The 21,822-nt window shown below is 41.1% G+C and overlaps 1 protein-coding gene across 6 annotated transcripts in view; it reads left to right on the top strand.

Annotated features, from left to right (window-relative positions):
- Aig1 (androgen induced 1) overlaps positions 1–21,822 on the top strand; it is a 210,240-nt gene that overhangs the window by 23,502 nt on the left and 164,916 nt on the right. For all 6 annotated transcript variants that reach the window (XM_021224443.2, XM_040728417.1, XM_021224438.2 and 3 more), the window contains exon 2: positions 13,950–14,105. In XM_021224443.2, the coding sequence (XP_021080102.1) occupies positions 13,950–14,105 (156 nt within the window). The remainder of the gene's footprint in view (positions 1–13,949; positions 14,106–21,822) is intronic.

Below are 21,822 nucleotides of genomic sequence, written 5' to 3' on the forward strand. Positions count from 1 at the left end.
CTATCGCTCATTCCACTTCCATCATTCTTCAAGTCTCATCTTACAAAGGACATACTGTAGGGGAAGCATTTTCTCATCCATCACCCTTACTATGGATTATATTGTAGTGTGTTGTATACATTGATCTCACTGTGACCTCATTGACAGCAAGGAATGTGGCTATCACGTCTGTATCCACCTCCTGCAGGGTGGTTTTATAAGTAGGGATCTTGTCAAGCTCTGTGGATGCTAAGATGAATGACTTTGTTTCAATCTACGGGGCTCTCACCGTGCGGAAAATGAAGCAGAAGGGTCAGCAGGTAATTACTGTGCAGTTTAACGAGTTCTCTATGACAGGTGTTTTAAAGACGTGGCGGGAGGAGCGCCTTCCGGGTTAAGTGAGTTCTACTGAAGCGACTGTGGGCATCCCCGAGGAATGGCGAGTGGTGAATAACCCTTAGAATGAAGATCGTCTCCAGGAATAGCCTTGGCAACTGTTTAGTCACTTTTGCCAGCTCATCTCCAGAGAACGTTCATTGGCTCTGAATGGGAATTACGTTTTCACAAACAGTAGCTCCAAGTGTAGATAAATAATACCATGTGGTTAGTGGAAGAGAGTAGCTCTGAAGAACATTTTCAGGGTACTTAGTTGAAATTTGAAAGAGCAAACGTTTTGTTCTGTATGCTGACAGACTCTCTGACAAAATCCTGTGTTTAGTATTAGAATACTCTTCATCTGAAAGTTTAATTGCAAATTATAGTTTGCTTTGTATGTTTTTAGTCTGGTTGTCTCTCAAATATGATGTAGTCTACACACAGTCTTGTGATGTGGGACCCTTAGACTGTTTCCCTCTATCTCTAGCCCAGATGAGCAGCCTGGTGGCTGAGAGCTGTTCTAGGATATTCCATGTATTCTACAGATTGTGGACAGAACCATCTATAGATTAGAATTAGAGAGACCCGCTTCACATAGACCAAGGAATTTTGGTCTTTTTGCATGTCAGGCCATGAATGAACTAGAGTATTTGGCAGAGTCCCTAAAATTCATGCTGAATTGGCCATATGCATATGAGGGAAAAGGCTATAACATTTTTTGCCCTTGTTTCAGTTTTTGAAGCAGAAATGATCAGGAGTCTACACATATTGAGAGATGTTCATTGTATTTGTTGGTTTGGGTACTGTTGTTTTGAGGGTGTAGATAGTAGACTCTATGCTCCATTATGACTTATCATGTGGTAAGTGTTGAAGTGATTCACAGGCAGATGCAGAGTCATATCAGCATTAATTGGGAGCCTGGGTTCCAGGTGTTTCTGAGTGAGAGCTCATGCCTTCATGGGAAGTTCATACGGTAACTGTTGTGTGGCTGTTTCCTGGAAGACAAGGTGGAAGTTTGGAGAGGGAAAATGACTTTCTTAAAGGCAGCAGGTGTATCTAGTCAGGTAGACTGGACATAAAATCATAAAGATGAAGAGCACAGAACTATCCTAAGGATGCTCTGAGTCTCCTAGGACAGACCGATAGAAAACAAAAACCAACCAACAAACAAGGCCTCTGGTGACATCCATTCATAAACTCCAGTGTAGAGAATAAGTGGTGTAAACCCTTGGCACCTGGTAATTTTAGCCATGTTTTATCAATGAGATAATGTAGCTGGGTTTGAAAGGTAAATAATGTGAGGGGAAAAAAATCCAAAAATCATGCCAAGCTGAGGTAGAGTCTATATAGTACACTAAACCCACTCTTTCCCTCAGCATTCTCTGACATGTACTATAAATCTTGGTGTCAGTTCTACTGTAAAATTTAGTGCATTTTGTGATCTCGCCTCTTTAACAAACACTGTTTTTCTACCGAAGAAATTATTGCTAGCAGTACAAGTAGATGCAACTCACTAGTAAACATGAATTCCATGTTTTGCTTTCTGAGATCTTAGAACTCTTACTGTTATTTCCTATTGAGTTTAAAATTATAAATTGTGGTATATTTCTTTATGTGTGAGTCTTGAATTATTTCCTCTTAGAAATTTCCAGATAAATGCTGCTTTTAGAGGAATAACTGTCTATTGCATTACTGCCCACTGGAACTTCTCCAGAGGATTTTAGATTCATTTCTTTCCTTCATCCACAGCAATAGCAATATGACCTCTGTGATTCTTCTCAGGGTATATTCAGCATTTTTCATTATTATTCATGTGCAGGTTTGGCTACTGAAGTTTTTCTTTTAGTATTTAAGCATACACATTGTATGTTTACGAGAACAAAGCATGGCAAAAACAAAAGAAGATAATACATTAATCAAAAAGGTGTCTGACCAGAAAAATTCTAATTTATATTTCTGTTGATTGAGAGCAATCAGTAGTCATTCTTTTGTAAATCTGACAGTTTTATACTAAGTTTCTAGAATTTTACAATCCATGATTTTCTTTATATTTCCTTCTGTAGCACTGAGGATTGAACCTAAGCCCTTGTTTTTACTAGGCGAGTGCTCTGTCACTGGGTTTTAGCCTGAACGTAAAGTGTTATTTTGTATTTTGATTCCAATGTCCTTTATTCTTTATTTACTTACCTACCTATTTTGGCCCAGCACATATAAGACCACAATTAGTATGTGAGATTTATTCCACAGTCTTTCTTATTCCTGTTTCTCTGAATAGTACTTTTGTTTTCTACCTTGGGACCTATTTGCTGTGGCTACACCTGGGTATTTTCGGTGACAATGGTTTTGTTTTTGTTCTGAGACCACAAGCTCCCATCAGATTTTCACACCCACCACTCCACTTACCTTTTGCTTCTTGTCTGTTCTTGTTTTTCTATGACCCTCTAAGCTACATGATCTAGCTCTAATTATTCATTTGATACCTTTATACCCCAATGGCTTATTGGGCTTGTCTTGCCAACATCAGATCCAGCAGTCCCCACCCAATGGCCCTAAAATGAGGGCACTGAACATTACTGGGGAAGAAAGCCCAATATGCAGCTCAATATAGACTTTTCTCTGTTGTCTCCTTCTTTGTAGGGCCCTCAGCATTTTCTGGCTACTGTATTGTCAGTCCAAGTTAGGTTCTTTCCCACTCTACTCTGCAGTCTTTACCACTGCAATTAATTCTGTAAGAGGTAATGCAAACTAAAAGTGTGTTCCAGATGTTGCACTAAGCCCCTGAGATACACTATTGAACTAAAACAAAGTCTTACTCTCATATAACCTACAAGAGTCAGACACATATAAAATAGCAACCCCAATGATTTAATTACACTTGAATCCAGTGGCAAAAATTTCAAGGTAGCCAGAGACTGCATCCCGGTACAGGGAGGAGAAGATGACAACTGACTTATGGACGGAATGTGATTTCTTTGCTCTTTCCAAAGCTTGTTGGATCCGTATTCCTGGAATAATATTCAATTCATATTCCTCAAAATAATCTAAAAATATAACTTTGTTACGAAGTTAGTAGATGTGTTTACATTTTTATCTAGGAAATTGTTAAGTGGTTGTAATTATTAGTTTTCTATATAAATAAAAGGCTTATTTTTTCTTTAAAAAAAGGCAGGTCATGGTAAAGGGCAGAGGCATGCCTGTAATTCTCGTGTCCCATGTTATCTATTCTGTGTTCATGAGATATGCAAAAGACTGTTCATGGGCTGTGCATTCGAAACTTGACTGAAAGTGCCTGGTTTCCAAAGGGATAGCACAGAAATAAACATCCTTTTGTATTCCACATACAAAGCAGAACCCCTGGCATTCTCTTTTTCTGTCACTATGGAGTTTTAAAGTGTCTTAGGGGCTTTTAATTTATCTAAGATCCAAACTGTCACTTATCTCAAATGGTAGTGGAATTTTTGTAACCCTAGCCTCATACTTTCCTGGACTAAAAGGACCCTGGAACTACATAACTACTCACCCTAAAGGCAAATATTGTGTGGTTATAAATAAGTCAACAAAAAAGTAAATTTGAAAGAATGGTGTGCTTTTAGTGTATGCACTGGCAAACTCCAAAGTATTCCATCTGAAATTCAGTGTAGTGGGACAGTCACCAATTTGAGCTAATGATAACAGACATTGTCTTAGAAAGGGTGAAACCTCATAAAACTTACCCTGAAATGTTTGCCTAGAATAGGTCCTGTTTCCCACAATATAGGTCAGTATTTAGAGACTAATTTATAGGACTAGTCTAGCCATTTGGTTCTCTCTGGACAATTCACTTTTCTGTACCTCTATAAACAAAATCATTATATAGACTTAATGTTGGAATGACCCATGCCAATAGATTTAAAATATTTAATAGAGAAAGTTCTAAGGTTAGGGGTTCTTTTATGCATGTACGTATGTATGTATGAATGTATAAGAATTTTTTTCTACTTTGGTTTTTCCAGACAGCATTTCTTTGTGGAGCCCTGACTGTCCTGGCACTTACTCTGTAGACCAGGCTGGCTTTGAACTCAGAGATCTGCTTACCTTTGTCTCCCCAGTGCTGGAGAGTGTGCCACCATGCCCAGTTTAGGGGTTGTTATTTAGTTGACTTCCTTAATGCAATTTCACAGGCCCCCTTTTTTTTTTTACTGTATACAATACAGATCCTGCATGTGTTCTAGGGTAGTTATCTGATTTTGTATCATATATCAGTTACGATCACATCTGATCCTGACTCAGGTCAAAAGCTTCTGTGATTTAGGTTTTAGACTTTTAGACCTCTATTGACATCATTCAGCAATGAAGCCACCTGTGAGATAAATTGTCATGGTGAATAAAAAACTTGGAGGAAGTGCATTTTATGGTATTAAAAATTTTTTATTCACTTTTAAAAACATCCTTCCCCAATGTATCATCCCTTTCTCCTCATAATAATTCCCCACTATTATTGTGCTTAAACCTAAATATCATATATTTAGCAAATACAGCTACTGTTAAGTTGGAGGTTAGGCCTGTCTGGGCATATTCTCGTGAACAGAAAAATGTGTAATCATTTAACAGCCTGTATTTCTGCATTCATAGTTTATTTAGTGTTTGTACCTAGTGGTCAATCAATAAATACTTGTTTAAGTAATCAATAGTAGTTTTAATTCATTGCTCAAAAGGAATCCACGCTAACATTAATAGTTCTTATGAAATCTATAAGCTTCCGTCCGAGTCTTTGGAGTAGTTCCCAGTATCAGAGCAGGACTCTCCCACTGGCTGTGCAAATGTAGTCAGAACACTGGCAGGTTGAGGCTTTCTCTTATAGTTTGCTGCAGAGAAGGGAGCCTGTGGAAGTTTCCTGCTGCCTCTTACTGAGTTTTGGTGGAATGTGGCATGCTGTACCCATGCCTGTGTGAAGCATATCCAGTTACCTTCTACAGATGACTGTTCCCTTGGTACTTAAACATGGTCACAAACTTCCCCGCCAAGCCATCCCTTCCCAAGCTGCTTATTATGCTACATTATTTCGGACTAAAAAGCTTATCATTCTTTCCTTATATCTAAATGGATGGCCTGCTAGTGGTGCCTTAGGCTTGTTTCATCGATTTACAGTAATGAGATGGAATGGTATGAGGTAAATGTCTGTGTCTGTGGGCAGAGATACTAAATCATAGCCCACAAACCACGAGCTTGATGGTGCAGTTAGCCCATCTCAGAAATGCTGTGCTGAAGGCTTCTTGAAAATGAATGGGCTTCAAGAGCATCACTAAAATGACAGCTTTAGAAAACCAGAGGTCCAGTCATTAGTGTGATGGGTCCGTGTTGGCTTGGTCAAGCTAACCTCCGAGGGTCAGAGAGGATAATTCACCAGCTGGCCTAACTGATGGGCATTGTCTCAGTGCAAGGGACTGGGTCAGGGGTGGTAAAGGGCACATGGATTTTTAAAGGCATTGGTTTCTTTGCAGAGTAGCATTTTTAACATGCCATTGGTCACGGACTCCCAAGTCAATGATGACCCACTCCTGTGGCTACAAAATGTTCAGTTGTCTCTGGGGAGGAAGATTCCGAACACAAATGCAGAGGAAAGCCCTGTCAAATTCTCTTGTCTGACTGTACACTGAGTCATTCATCTCATGATGCTGGTTTACCCTTGGCCTTCACTCTTGATGCTGTGACAGGAGAAGACCTCGTGTATTGCTAAAGAATCAGATAGATGTGGAATGAGGGCTTTCCCCAGAGAGAATGCATTGCAACCGCACTGGGTGATGGTTCTTGTGTCCTTCCCACATGTTGCTTAACTCCTGCAGTAAACCTCCCCTCACCACCACACAGATACCAGATAGGCTGATTTCCAGTAAGAAGTTCATTGCCAGTTTTATGAACTGAAAACAAAATAACTGTTCCTTACCACAGGCCCTTATATGGCTAGAGGTAATATATAGGAAGGGCTTGAGTCTACACCACTTTTCCAAATGTTTTATTTGCTTTTTTTAATGAAGGAGAAATCTCTTTGTCTTTAAAATACATAATGCTTCATATTGTGTGTGTGTGTGTGTGTGTCTGAAAGAGAGAGAGAGAGAGAGAGAGAGAGAGAGAGAGAGAGAGACTTAGAGCATAGAAATATACATGTAGCCTACCTGCCTACTCTTCTGTTCTTTGGATTATATATGGATTCATCCAATGGCTGGTTATGCCATATACTCTCTAATTAGAAGAGCACAGGTAGGATTTTCATTACTTCCTCATCATTTCCTCCTTAATTAATGCTCTTGTCCTCACACAGAGACTCCTCCGGGCCCTTCTTTACGACACGATAAGTCTGGCTACCTCCTTCCCATCTGTTCTCTCGCCAGTTCTTCATTCCACAACCAGTGCCCCTCCGGTTCCTGTTGCTTCCCCCTCTGAGTTCCCCTTTCCATGTTGTTTGTGTCTGGCATGGCTAAAGCTCACTGGAAAATAGCAGGATCTTCAAGACCAACATGACATCCTTCACCAGTCTTTCAGTGCAGCATCAGTACCGTGTGGCACTATAGATGGCAGCCCAGAAAACCTTATAGTCAAGGTGGCTGCATTCTGCTGTTTTAGAATTCTGTAAATAATGATTGCATTTCTTACTTCATGTGCTGCTGCTTCTACTTTGGTGCAGTTTTTTGTGTCTTGCTTGAGTTCAGTTCAGTAGAAATGTTCAATTTAGGAGGTAGGTAATATGAAAACTTAATATAAGGACTGTGATTTGAAGCAATTGCATTTTGTTTAAGATACGGAAGATGGTATATTGGAGTCAAATAAAATGTAGTCTGGACAAAAAGGTAATATCTGTTCATTAATAAATGCTACGAGTCCAGGGAATTTCTCCCATTGCACAGAATATTAGAAGTATTTAATGCATTTTGGAGATAATGACAATCCTACTAGATATTTATTTAAAATTCATCATGAATGAAAGTATGAAAGGAATTTGGGTATATTGTTATAATCAAGAAAATTAACCATCATTCAAAATTAGATGAATAACCAAGCTGTGATTTCTGGATAAGAAGAGGAGGTGGAGAAGTGATAAGGGAGGAATGGAACTGTAGAGAACATTCTAGAAGAGCAAACACTGAATGACTCCAAAATACCTTGAAATGGTTTTGTTTTTCTCATCAATCTCTGTATTTCTTGGAGTGATAAGGTGTGTTGGGCCACTAAATTTCTATGGGGTGAAAAATAATAAGAGCAACCAGCCTGCTAAGAACTCACAACCAGATGGTGTACATCCACGTCATGCTGAGCCGATGGTTGGAAATGCCAGCTCTGCAGAATGGTTGCAGCCAAATGATACTTCAAGGTAACCCTGCTTAAGACTTGTTTGAGCATCTCCACATAACATTACATTGTAAACAGTGTAGTGGCTTTTCGGTGGACAGAGAGGTACCTCGAGCCATTAGAAGAACACAGGTAAGATGTCCCCAATGGGATCTCATATCTGTCTGTGGGAATCAAACTCTAGTAAATGTGACAGAAATCTAAAGTAGTGTCTCAGTATTGGCAAACTATTTCTTTAGGCAAGTAACCAGAAGTCAATCCATTGTCAAGGAATGGCAGAAGTTTTAAGAAGTTTTTACCAATTGTTGTTTGATGATGAGAGCTAAAGACAGACTTTTCCTTTTCTTTGGCAGTACTGGGTACTGATCCCATGACTTTGTATAAGCCAGGCAAGTGTGTCACCATTGATGTACATTCCCAGCGTGTGTTAAAGAAACAGTAACAGCTCCCACATGTTCCAAGTTCCTCCTCCTTGTCCTCCTCCTCCTTTCCCTCCCCCCTTTTAACCTTAGACATCAGGAAACAGTTTTGAAGTGCCTCACTCCCCTCAACTGTGAGTTCTCGCTTGGGGAGGTGCTCCTAGTATTTCTAGTAAAGTTGAGGCAACTGAGAAGACGACAGAGAGGCTCAGGGAAGCCACCAAGCACTTATGAGGGCATAGATGTGTTAGGTGATACACTGCTTAAGGTGAGGACACACTAGTCACAAATTGTTGTTTAGAATATGTGTTAATTACTCTTGTCATCGTTGTGACAAAGTATCTGATAGAAGCAGCTGAAGAAAAGAAGGGGTGACTCCTGCAGCTAAAGATAGACAGAGAGAGAGAGAGAGAGAGAGAGAGAGAGAGAGAGAGAGAGAGAGAGAGAGAGAGAGAGAGAGCAACAATGGTGCCAGCCTGCTGTCTCCATTTTGTTCAGTCCAGACCCCCAGCCCATGGGATGGTGGCACCTACATTTAGGGTGAATCTCCAAACTCAATGAACCTAATCTAGAAACTCCCTCATAGGCATGCTCAGAGACATGTCTCCTAGGTTTTCTATCTCCGTCAAGTTGTGATAGCAGCTACTGCATACTATTTATTGCACATTGCATGTCTGTTGTGACACCAGCTGCCACATACTATTTATTGCACATCTGTTTGGTTTTCTCCTCTCCCAGAATGTTTCTCTTTCCCCCTTTCTTTTACATTTTTCATTTCTCTTTTGTAGCTTCATAAAAGCATGCTTTCCCCAAGTCAACAAGATATCTGTTCACATAAAAACCCTTTACCTGGCCTCATATTTAACATAATCAATTGAATATGCCTTATCAAAAATGCTTGGAACTGTGAGTGTTATATTTTTCTAGTTTTGTAGTGTTTGTATGTACACAATCTGTGAAGTGTCCCCTGACCTGAGGATGGGACCAATGTCTAACACAAAATCCATTTGTTAATGTGCCTTGTCCATTTAGCTAGAAGGTAATTTTTTTTAGAAATTGTTGGGTTTTTTACGTAATTCTTTAGGGATTTCACATCATGCACCCCAATCCTACTCACCCCCAGTCCCTCTATATCCGCTCCTCAGCCCTGCAGCATGCCCCCAATTAATTAAAAACAAAACAAAACAAACAGAAAACCTTACTCCCCCATCTCTTAATTTATTTGAGTGGCATCAAGAGCTTCAGTGTGTCACCCAGTATTCCCTTTGGTCCAATCAGTCCCATCCACGAAATGTTCTTTGCAATGAACCATTGGCTGATTCAAGGTCTCTGGCACACCATCATCACTGGGCACTCACCGAAACTCCTCTCGGATATCCTACTTTGTCTCCAGTCATGGAAATCTTGTAGCTACTGTTTTGCAGGACCCGTCTTTATGCACTCCAGCAGGTCACAGAGGAGGTAGATGTTAGGGTGGACCAACCCAAGGCCTAAAATGTGGGACTGGGTGGTAGCTGAGTTGGTCAGTCTGGGCCACTGGCACTGTCCCCTCAGGTGAGGGATAGAGTCAGCTGTTCTAGACCTATGTCATAGGGACTAGCTCTCCCATGCTGGTGGCAAGGGGTGAGACCATCTTTTTCAAGTGCAGGGGTGGAGTCAGATGCTGGAAGGTAATTTCATACAATACTCTTGATTGATTCAGAAAACACAGTTATGCATCACAGATGAAGGGCTTTAAAGGGTCTCTTCCCCATGTGGATGCTCTAGGTTTGCATTTTGATATTAGCCCATCACATGAAGTTAGCTGTGGCATTTACTGCCTGTGGTGCCATGTTGGCACTCAGATTTTTCTTATTTTGGAGCATATGGATTTTTGAGTAAGGTATGCTTAATCTGTTTTAACTGGTAGTTGCAAAAGTCTTCACATTTGTATCTGAAAAAAATTGACTGATATGCTTACAGGAAAAGCCCACATATTTTATATTAGCCCATCAAGGCACAAAGGATATATTGACTATATCCTGGCATTTTATGGTAAAGAATAATAATGAAATCCTGTGTATTTGGAAACTATTGTGAAAGTTTAAACTAGACCTTTTTCCTTGCACCTGTCTACAGATTAATTTTCTTATTTCTTACATCATATAAAGCGAATGTTCTGGATATTTATGCTTCATTGGCACCAAGCCAAATTTGCACTTTTGTGCCTGTAGAAAAACAATCATGTAGGTATTTACATATGGTGCAATGCTAAACATCCTGAGCTCACCCAAACCTGCCATGACTCCCCGGCCCTAAAACTAGAGAAGGATGACTTAGAAAGAAAGGATTGAAAGACTATCACAGGATACTAAAAATATGAACTGAAATACAGTAAAAATAATATAGTGTCAATAGACTCAATGATCAATTTTAGGAAATCGGAGCTCTTGTGTTCCCCTCACAGTCTCTTCTATTCCAGAGACATCAATTTTATTTTTATTTACACATATTTGTGTGCATTTAGGTGAGTGTGCACCACATGTGTGTGCCCACAGAGACAGGGGATGTTGGATTCTCTGGAACTGGCATAACAAGCAGTTGGGAGTTGCTCAGTGAATGTTGGGGACTGAACTCAGGTCCTCTGGAAGAGCAGCAAATCGTAACACTAAGCCATCTCTCCAGCCAGAGTTCAGCGTTACTAATCCCCATGTGTTTCTTCCCGTTTTATTGCGTGTGAATGTACCCTTATACTTGCATTTTTCTCACAACTTATTTTAATAGTGTCAAAATATGCTATTTTTTGTTTCTGTTTTTAGTTTAATTTTTGCTGTCAAGGTTGAAAAGTTTTTGTTATGAGATGTGAATTCCATTGTATAGATCTGGCACAAGTTATTCAGTCTGATATCAAAAATCATGAAGAGTGCTTCAACTCTGGATAAACAGTAATTGCAGAAATTGACTTTCACCAGGTGTGGCTACTCACAGGTGTCAAGGTTTCTGTAGGGCAGTGGCTCTCCACCTTCCTAATGCTGTGATCCGTTAATACAGTTCCTCACCCTCTGGTGACCCCCAACCATAAAACTGTTTTCATTGCTGCTTCGTAACTATAATTCTGCTACTGTTATGAATGATAATATAAATATCTGTGTTTTCTGATTGTCATAGGCAACCCCTGTGAGAAGGTCATTGGCCCCCCAAAGGGTGGAAACCCACAGATTAAGAATCACTGCTTTTCTCCTCCAGTCACCAGGGCGAGAGTGCATAGGAATAATCTCTACCTACGCCCCTGTGCTGTCCGTTGTTCTTCATGTTTGGCCAAGCTGTGTTCCCACTAGAAACTTTCTGGTTGAGTCAGACTTACTTGTGTCACTATTTGGACCAGAAATGCTATCTCATTGTGGCTGGGCTTTGAATTTTCCTAGATATTGGTCACACAGGACACTGGATGCTGACTCAGAGTCACAGAGAATATCATTGCCTGGCCTGGTCGCTGATGTCTCAGCCCATGAGCACTTCCAGAGAGGTTCAAACATCTTAAATCTTATGATAGGTTTGAGAAATCTCCTCAGTATGGAATTGTTCTGAGTCATTTGCCTCTGATTGTCAGAACCTGGTGCCGTTAGTTCCCCACTTCCGTGTTCTTCTCACTTGTGGCAATCTCAGCGTCTCCTGCTCTGGCTATTTATAAAATGACAATAGAGTCGAAGCCATGGAAGCTAAAACCACTTTAAATTATGAGGAAAACTGGAGGATGACCATGGCTTTGGTTGACTAGTAATAGCAGGGCTTTGGGGAGGTCCCCAAATCCTATACTACTAACACTGTGTGCTGCAGGGTGAGATCACAGCTGGAACCAGATGTTATTTAGTGCCCAAATGAGGAACCATGCACAAAACTCCCACTGCCAATGTGGAAATGCCCTTTTATTTTAAAGCATTCATTGTATCCTATAAAATAAGGGGAACTGTATACTTTAAAACCAAGCCATCAGTAAATTATTTCTGCTTGAAGAAGTCAGGGAATTTCTGAATCTGTCTGTTCTTTGTTGTTAAGTAAGTAAGATCTGACCCAAGGGAATAGATTTTCTGCCCTTTCTATAATTTCTTTTAGCTATGCCCTGGTATGCTGCCTGCACTCAGCATCCACAACTTTGGCCCTACTTCAGGAAGTTGACAAATGATTGGTTTGCACTATTTCAGGGTTCTCATCATGCCTTGGTCCAAGGAAAGTATGACTGTTGTCAGTAATTCCATTTGTAATTGATTTGTAGTACTGGCAACTGAATGGAGACAATGGTCGCAGCATCTCTCCATTACTTTGGGAAGATTTGATTTCATAAGTACTAAAAACCTAAGAGCCATCGGTCTTCACAGTGGAAAGTTACTCTCTACAAGTGTGGATTTTTGTGCTCAATTGATTTCTTTATGACCAGATTTATGTCATTCCTGTGGCAGAAAATGAAATGCCTAAACCTAAGGGATTAACACATGGAGATGGTCTCTCCACATTTAGCTTGTCATTTAGATTGTATCCACCCTTTTGCATTCTCTTCTTAGGCATTTACTTGGCCTCGCTAGTGAGTAGAAACAGAATACAGATGCATACTTTAAAATAATGGATATGCAGGTTTGATAATTAATATTCTTTCTGTTGAGTCTACATCGGTGTGTGTGTGTGTGTGTGTGTGTGTGTGTGTGTGTGTGTGTGTGTACATCTTCATTGTCCTGAGAATAAAAATGGAAGTATTATGGTTCATTTTGTTGTTGGCATTTTTTTCTTATTTGGAATCGTTTATTAAAATTTCCTGTTTTGACAGATTAATAGCAGGTCTTTTAAGGTAGCATAATTTAAAAAATTATTCCTGAGAATTTTATTCATGTATTTTGACTATATCTATCCAAGTGCCCCCTCCAGCTTCTCCTCATCCCTCTTCCAACTTCTTATAACTCACTGTCTTACTTACTTTTGTATTTCTATAGAAAAATACCATGAAGAAGGCAATTTATAAAAGAAGACATTCAAGTGGGGCCTTGCTTACAGTTTCAGTAGGTTCGTCCAGGGTGAAAGAGAGATTGAGAACCATCAATCACTGGAAAAAAATGATGGTGTGGGCTTTTGAAACCTTAAAGCCCATCCCCAGTGTCACTGGTCTCCAAGAAGATCACACTTCCTAATATTTCACAAAAATTTCCACCAGCTTTGGACCAAGCATTCGAACATACGTGCCCGTGGGGCTCTTCTCTTTTAAACCGCCGCATCCATTCCGTCACTGCTGCCTTTATGTGCCTGGATGTGAGGCCGTCCACTAGAGCATGGATGAAACACTAAGGGTCGCACCCCTGAAGGAAACGGACTGTCCCTGCCCCGGCAGCCTTCAAGGGCCTCAGCTGTGGGTGGGGCTTTGTGAGCCATCCCCCTCCCTCCCCACTTATACTGGAATTTTGACTGACTTCATCTTGTGAAGTGTCTTGCAGGGGACTATAGCCCTGAGCTTATGAGCATAACATGTCCACAATGCCCAGAAGGCACTGTTTATCAGTTCTACACCATGCAGCAGTGCTCAACCATCTCGGCCTCTGACCGTCTTCCCACTCCATCCTCTGTGATGCTCCCTGAGCCTTGGGGAGAGAGGATGGAAGGAGTGTGTGAAAGATGAATTCTGTCACCTATCTTGTTAATTGAAAACAATTGGACAAACAAACAAACAACAAAAGCCTCTGGTCTTCATTATTGGGGTGAGCTCTGTAATGAAGCTATGGGCATATTCTCTTCACGTGTCCTTTTGTAGACACACAGCTGGCTGCCTTTGCGTTCCAGAGTGTGGGTCTCTGCCGCTCTTGCTGACTTGCTCGGGTGGTTGTCTCCTTGCAGGTCATCCAGGCTGTCTTCTTTGGCATCTGCGTGCTGACTGATCTCTCTACTCTCCTGACCAGAGACAGCGGGAACCAGGAGCAAGAACGGCAGCTTAAGAAGCTTATCTCTCTGCGGGACTGGACGCTCGCCGTGCTCGCCTTTCCTGTTGGGGTTGTGAGTATGATGCAGGATGTACTTAGCACAGAGGAAATGTGGGTCCCACTTCAGAACTGTTTTGTAAAAAACATGAGGGCTGCAGGGAGGTGGTGGCAAATGCCTTTAATCCCAGCACTCAAGAGGCAGAGACAGGCAGAGCTATGTAAGTTCAAGGCCAGCCTGGTCTACAGAGTGAGTTCTAGGACAGCCAAGGCTACACACAACATAGAGGAAATCTGCTTTAAAAAAAAATGAGAACTCTTCATAGAAGAGTTCTGTCCTTAGTTGGTACTGGGGACAGAACCCAGGACCTCGTGGGCTCTCCACCACTGAGCTACATACACATTGGCCCAAGGTTTCTGGGTTTGTTTTCTAATGCTGCTAGCCCTCCAGAAAATGTATTCTCTCGTGGTGCTGGAGACTGGATGTCTGAGGGCAAGGAATCCTGGAGTTGGTTTCTTTTGATGCCTGTCTCTTTGGCTTCAAGAAGGTTGCCTTCATATTGTTACATTTTCTTTCCTCTGTGCCAGTCTGGGTTTTGATTCCCTCTTCTTATTGGAAGATCCATTATGTCAATCAGAACTCTCTCCAGTGTCTGCATTTAACCTTACCTACTGTCATGCTCTGAGCTTCTGGGGAAATAAGCCTTCAACCTATGAAGCCTGAGATCTATCAGTTGGTGAAATAGTTGCCAAACAAACATGAGGCTTGCATTCAATTCCCCAGAACCAGTGTTAAAATACAAAACAAAACAAATCAATCAAACAAACAAAAGATCCTGAAACCAAAGTTTGCACAGTTAGACAGCCTAATTGGCCAGCCAGAATATCCTATCTGTGAATTCCAGATAAGGGAGACCCCTGTCTCAGAAAACAGAGACTATGGCTTCTGCAGCATAATATGTGAGATTGTCCTCTAGCCTTCACATACATTAGTACATATACATGCACACACATCTCCCTCTCTCTCCCTTACCCCCCTCATACGCGCACACACACACACACGCATGCGTGTGCGCGCACGCACAAACACACACACACACATACACACACACACACACACACACACACACACACAGGTTCACATTTTCTTGAGTAGCCTAAACTTAAAATAATGGCTGTCCAGTGGGTCAACTGTTTAAGCACTTTGAACTTAAGAGGAAATCACCATTATGTAGCACTTCTCTTACCCAACTGCTCCATTAGCTGGTATTAGTTAAATTATGTGGCTCGATGTTTGGGTCTGTCTGGCCCCATTGATTTTCTGTTTTTAGTTAGGTCCCCTCCATAGCTCAGCTTCCTTCACAAGTCTGTTAATTTTCCATTGTCTACACACAAACCATGTTTCTTTACAGGTCCCACGAGACACCATTGACTTGTAATTTGTGTGTAGCCAGAAGAAGGAGGAATTTTTGTGTATCTGAGATTGTGAGAGCAAGTTAGAAGTACCTTATGTAACACAGTTTGAGACCTTCCATTTGTTGTCTGATTCTGGCAGGAACAAACAGAAGCTTCAAGGTCATGGCTAGCACATATACTAAGTCCAAGTTCAGCACAAGAGGAGTCAGAAAGTTCTTTAAATCCTGCCTTTTTCATATTTGTCAGTGTTGGCAGAGAGATCCATGCTCTTAGCACCGGGTTGCCAATTTCTGTGTGCTGAATTGTATTTTTATGGATGAAGTAGCCCTCTGCTTTTGAGTATAACACACGGATCTTAAGATCCTTAGAATTGAATCATAACCTCATTCCCTCATTCTTTCTTCTAAAGTTCTAAGTGCGAAGGTTTTCAGATGGAGGCTGTCCAGACCCCTCAAATCCTCTTGTTTGAATGTTTCACATGATACACACACATACACACACACACACACACACACACACACACACACACACACTCCTTGATTTCTTTATACAATTCAAATACTTAGTCATTGTGCTAGCACAGACTTGTAATCACAGTACTCTGGAGGCTGAGGCAGGAGGATGATTATTGATTCAGGCTATTCTGGGCTACATAGTGAAATCTTGTCTCAGAAGGCAAATTCATCTACTTTCTATGAGTCATGTAAAAAGAAATCCGTGTGGCATAAGATGTGAAGGCATGCACTTTCTGCACAAAAGAGTCAGGCCTCGAAATCTGAGTGTCTGCGTGTGAAATTTTCTCTTGTTTGGAGGGAGGGGAGCAACACCATCTGCATTTAACCAGCGTTACACATTGCACTTTCCCAGCACGAGCCTGTCCCTTTCCAGGTTGTAAGCTCCTGACAGTTGGCCTTGTATTCTCCCTGTACCTTGGTACCCGCTGTGCTTCCTGGTGAACAGGAAGTGATCAGAGCTCCGCAGATTCACACAACAAATGGGAGAAGAGTCAGTGATGGATCGGGGGTGTGCAGTTAGTGGTTCGTGTAGCTCTCTTATATTGGTATTGACAGCAGTTGTTACTAGTTCCAGCGTTCCCAGCCTTCTTCCAGGTTCCCTTCCCACTTCCATGCCTCCCCTGAATTTTAAGAAAGCCTCTGTATGCTTTGTGCTCTCTCCACTTCCTGATGATTTCTTATCTCTCCCCACATTGTTAAAAGTCTTTGTTGGTATTTGCTAAAACTGAAATGATGTCCACTCTTTCCATGCACTGTCATTGACTTTGTATCTGTTCACCCAGGTCCCACCACACTCCTCACTCTAATGCAAGAAGAAAAACATCATTTGAGTTAAAAAAAAAAACACCTGAGAGACAGATTATTCTAAGATTCCACTAATTTTATTGCATGGCATATTTACAGAAGATAGGAATTTAGTGCTAAATAAGCATTTCAACTCAAAATCAAGCTTCAGCCAAACACTTAACTTTGTCATTTAACGTCACCTTTCTTTTCCTAAGCTTACTTCTCCATTTTTTTTCTCAGTGTCTCTGTGTATTGCCAAGACTTCGGACTCCTCTGTAACTTTCTCCATTTTGCTTGTGGACTTCAAAATGGTTTAGAACCCCACTGTAGTTATGTTCCCATCACTTAAGACTTTCCTTAATTCTTGCAGCAATGCTCTGACACATCACTGGGAGAGACTGTTACTCTCCCTTAGGCTCCTGGCCTGCAGGGTGTCCTCTCACCTGAACAACCAAAGACAGTTGAAGGATGGGCATAGCCTTAGTGCCTAGTGAGTGATGGATACACAGTTATAACACCTGAAGCAATCTGAAATACAAGAATGCTTAGCAGGTCAAGTGATTGAGGAGAGTATTCAAGCAAGAGCTTTTACTATTTTGTTAACACAGAACCTCACTGAGAAAAACATGCTAATACTATCTCCAAGGCAGGGGAGCACTGGCCTGACCCCAGCCTCCTCAGGTGGAAGGTTCACAGGCTGGCTTTGAACCCCTCCTACGGTCCCCAGAGGTGTCCTTGGCTGTTACCCTGTTTCCAGAGTTGTCCATGCTGCTTTATACTAATTTCCTCTGTGTCACACTTTATATTTGTCACTTTGTTATCGGGAAAGCAATATCTTCTTGCTTCATGTCTTAGGCAAAGAACATAAACACAGGGCAGTGAATTGTATCATGTCTGCTCAAACTGTTCTGGAAAAAGTTTTTTGGCCAGAGCTTTTTTTGATTCATGTTCTCTGTGTCTGTCTCTATCCCCTCTCCCCAACTCTCTCTACTGCTTCAACTGAAGTAGGCTATCTCGGGTCTGTAGGTTTCACATTGGTACTTCCTCCAGGAACAGGGTTAGTTGTGAGCTGACAGTAGTTGCTTTATTTGAGCATGAAATAATGAAAAGGCCTTGGAGTTCTTTACACCTCGCAAAAGGCCCCCTTCATGGCACCTTTTAATCCCAAGATTAAAATAATGAAATGTCCCAATCAAAGACAATTAAAGTGAACTCTTGTCTCATTGGGACTTGGAGAAGCTGGGCAGGATGGCTTGAGCGAACATAACATGTATCGTCAATGGCTGTGTGGATTCCCATAAAAAGCAAAGCTGTCCTTGATTAGTGATGCTAATGGCCGGAAACCACCGCCACTCCCCAAGCCTGGCAACTCGTGTTGCAGGGATAACCCTCTAGAGGCTGTTCTTTCCATGTGCAGTTTATTTCTCAACCCCATCACCCTTTCAGAGAAGCGTTGCAAACAATTCTGTGACATTACGTGGTCTGGAAGCTCTGAAACTTCTTAGGATCAGCTCAGGGAAGAATGTCCTTTGTCTCCTGTGAGTTTGTTGACTCTGGTGATTGTGAATCCCGTTATAGTTGAGAAAGTAGGCATGCCCTTTTAGCTAAAAAAGGAAATAAAAGAGGATGAAGAGTTTGAAAATGCCCCTCTCCGAAACTCTAAATGTGTCTCTGACTGCCATCCATGTAAAAGGAACAATTGCATGTTTTCTGTTCATTCAGACCCATGCAACCCTATTCATCTGCAGCTGCTGCATTTGAATAGTTCCCATAATAAAATCGTTCACGTCACCAGTGCATCTTGTCCTGGTGTTGTTTTGGCTTGCTCCAGTCCAGATGCTGCCCTAACCATCCCAAAGTGAAGACATGAATGTCACTCTCTGCGTGGGTTTGTGTTGGCCCTGAAGGTTTGGACCTGCTCTGTCCTGGGATGGTTGTCTGGAGTGTCACAGCAAGCCCGCATGTGCGTAAATGAGTTTGTCTGGAATTTGTCCTTCTTACCAAATATAGTTTCAAAGCTGTTTGCCAAGTAACCATTTCTGGTGTTATAATATGTCTCCTAAACACTTGAAGATTTTACATGTACAGTCAGCTGTGGGCTCTTACTCGTGATGAAGACTGCGTGTTATCTCTTTCTTAGGAAACACAACGAAAACCAACTTTAACACCTCAATGCAAACTCAAAGAAATTTGAAACTTAGAGGGAAATATTTTTTGAAGTTCCTCACTTAATTTATTCTATAAATTCTGGATTAAACTTTAAGATACACCTATCTGCTAAGACTGTATCACATTTTCCTATAAAGACCTAAAATCAAACCCTTTCCTAGTTTCCTTAAGCCTTAGCTGTCATCTTGTTCATTTAAATGCTCTTTTTCTTTCTTTTTACCTCTGAGATTAAAAGTACAACATCAATCAAGGACCATTTTGTTATAAAACTTACTTTGCAGCAGTGGGTAAAGGTGCTTGCTCCCCAGCTTGGTGCCTTGATTTGGATCCCTGGGGCCCATAGTGGAAGGAGAAAACTGATTCCAGTAAGCTGTCTTTGGACTTCTACTTTCAATCCATGGTCCTTGTATGCCCATGCATATACATGCCGCCTCCACAATAAGTAAAAATATAATTAACCGAAACCCTCTCCACTTTCTGTTGAGTTAATCGCATGCTTGCTCCTGCACAGGAATGAGCAATTAGGTTTAATTGCCCAGTGACAGAAGGTTTATAGGGGAAGAACATTCAAAATCAAGTACGAAATATTATCCATTACAATCTATTGCCATACAGATGTAAGCACAAAATCTCATCACCGTAAGAAATTTGAGTATGTCAGGTTTCACTTTAAGGAGACCACATTAGCATTTTAATTAAAATGGACAATATATACACGTGTATCTAAGGTATAGATAAGTGGTGTGAAAGAAGGGGAAAGTATTAGGGATGGAAGGTTCTGGAGACTTGCTAGAAAGATTGGCTTTTGAGCTCTGTTTCAAGGATTGGGTGCTGGGAATTGAACTCTAGTCCTCTGAAAAAGTAACAAGTGTTCTTAACCACTGAGCCATCTCTCCAGTCCCAGTATTTCTCCTTTGTCTCTCAGTGCCACCTATGTTGATTGTACACTTGCTGCCTAAGGTTCCAAAACATAAAGAATATACTCGATAAAGCAACAGGGATTGCATCTCTTGCATGTGCTCTCAAGGCATAGAGGGGAATACAGCTCTCCAGGCACTTCTCCAAGGACTTTTGCCATCAGGCAAGCTTATCATTCCTGGCATTCCAGGAACAAATTTGTTTGGAGGTCTCATTGGTTAAAACCACTTATTCCTAAAATGAACTGTGGTGGGGTCCAAGAAAGCAGATGGGAGCAAAAGGTAGTAACACTATAGTGAGGGCCTCAGTTGACAGTGGTTTGTCCTTAAGGGATGAACTCCTGCTGCCAAAACAAGTGTGGGGCTTTTAAGAGTCTTTGTAAAATTTAAAGTGGAAATGAATAGGATTCTAGGTCACTTAATCTTTGCTCATGCTGATAGAATACAGATTCAGGAAAGCTGAGAGGCCAAGTGTGGATGCTTTCTGTTGCAGTCTATGCCTCCTATTAATCCTCAGTGTCATCTTGAGTACTTTACCTCAATGCACTTTAAGTTTTGTCACAAACTATTTAAATTTTAGATTTAATGAAGTTGTTACGGGAGAAAAGTAGATTTCTAGGGCAATGATTTATGTTTAATTTCTGAAACTCCCTATAGAACTGGTCAGCGGTGGCCCTAGGTGTAGACTACCAACTCAGGGCTTCAGACACTGAGATTTAATGGTAAAGTTACCACCTCCTCTCTCTGGAACGTGTAGAAAATTATCATTTTCCTGTATGTTATTTCACAGAGGTTCCTAGAGGCAAAAAAGTTCCAGATTGTCTAAGAAAAATAAAGATATCGCCTTTCCTTATTTTAATTGTTAGGTGATGTATGTATTTGAAATTTGAGAGTGCAAACAATTAGACTTTATCTTCAGTAGCATTAAATAGTATGTGTATATTATAAAGTATGTGATTCCGGTCTTCAGAAATATGACTATACAGCTTTTTTGTGGGTGCCAGGGAAGAGGCACAGAGAGTGGTGCTTAAATAGACAAATGGAACACTTCACTTTTTTGTTCCTTTTCTATTTATCTCCTTATTTATCCTGTCCTATTTATAATTCTTTCTTTTTCTCTGTATCTTTCCACCTCAATTCTTTTCTTCATATAGAAAAAAATGTTTACTATGGAGGTGTTGTGGAATTACTACTATTCCTGTGGATGTTTTGAGGTTGCTGTTTACATGCTGTGGCTAGATCAGAGTGTGCTGTGTTATATCAGCTGGGTATAAAAACATTTTACTCCATGAAGGAAGAACCTTTTAGACCCACCACTAACACATTTGTTAGTTTCATTGTGTCCATGGGATTACCACATGATTTGCTTCACCCACCTACCCACGCACACATACAGATAGCCAATCATGGTTAAGACTTTCATTCATCTTTTTTTATATCTTCTGGGCAAGACACATGGAGGTGGGAGAGGGTAAGGAGACAATGTGGCCACAGTTTATACTTAGTGCTACTAAACCAGCTTCCTAAACTAAACCAGTAATACTGCTTCCTAAACATTTTTGAAGAACCACCTTCCTAGAAGTTCCTCTCTAGAGATTGTCTATTTTTTGTAGGTTGGGTCCATATTTGATTTAAACATAGGCATCCAACGTATGTCCTAGGAATGTGGGATGCCCTGGTGAGCTTTGGTACCATGTTGGGACTAAGAGAAGACCTTCATCACAGAGAGTACTAGAAAGAGCCCTTCAGCTTCATTTTGTTTCTCTGCTTGTCTGTTCATTGCTCACACAGTGGGGGTGATAAAGGACTATAAAATAAGAATTCTTTCAGTGGTATGCCCAAGCATAAAGGCATGACTGGGAAGTGTTGCCCACACTGGCATGTGAACCTTGGGAGCATGCTCTCTCCCTATTGTTTGCCTTCCAGATCTACTACAAAACAAGAGTAGTGAATGCTTTCACACAAGTGCTCATGACAAGCCAGACAGAGA

The sequence above is a fragment of the Mesocricetus auratus genome, unplaced genomic scaffold (genome assembly GCF_017639785.1).
Source record: "Mesocricetus auratus isolate SY011 unplaced genomic scaffold, BCM_Maur_2.0 Super-Scaffold_100018, whole genome shotgun sequence".
In the NCBI taxonomy this organism is placed as follows: domain Eukaryota; kingdom Metazoa; phylum Chordata; class Mammalia; order Rodentia; family Cricetidae; genus Mesocricetus; species Mesocricetus auratus.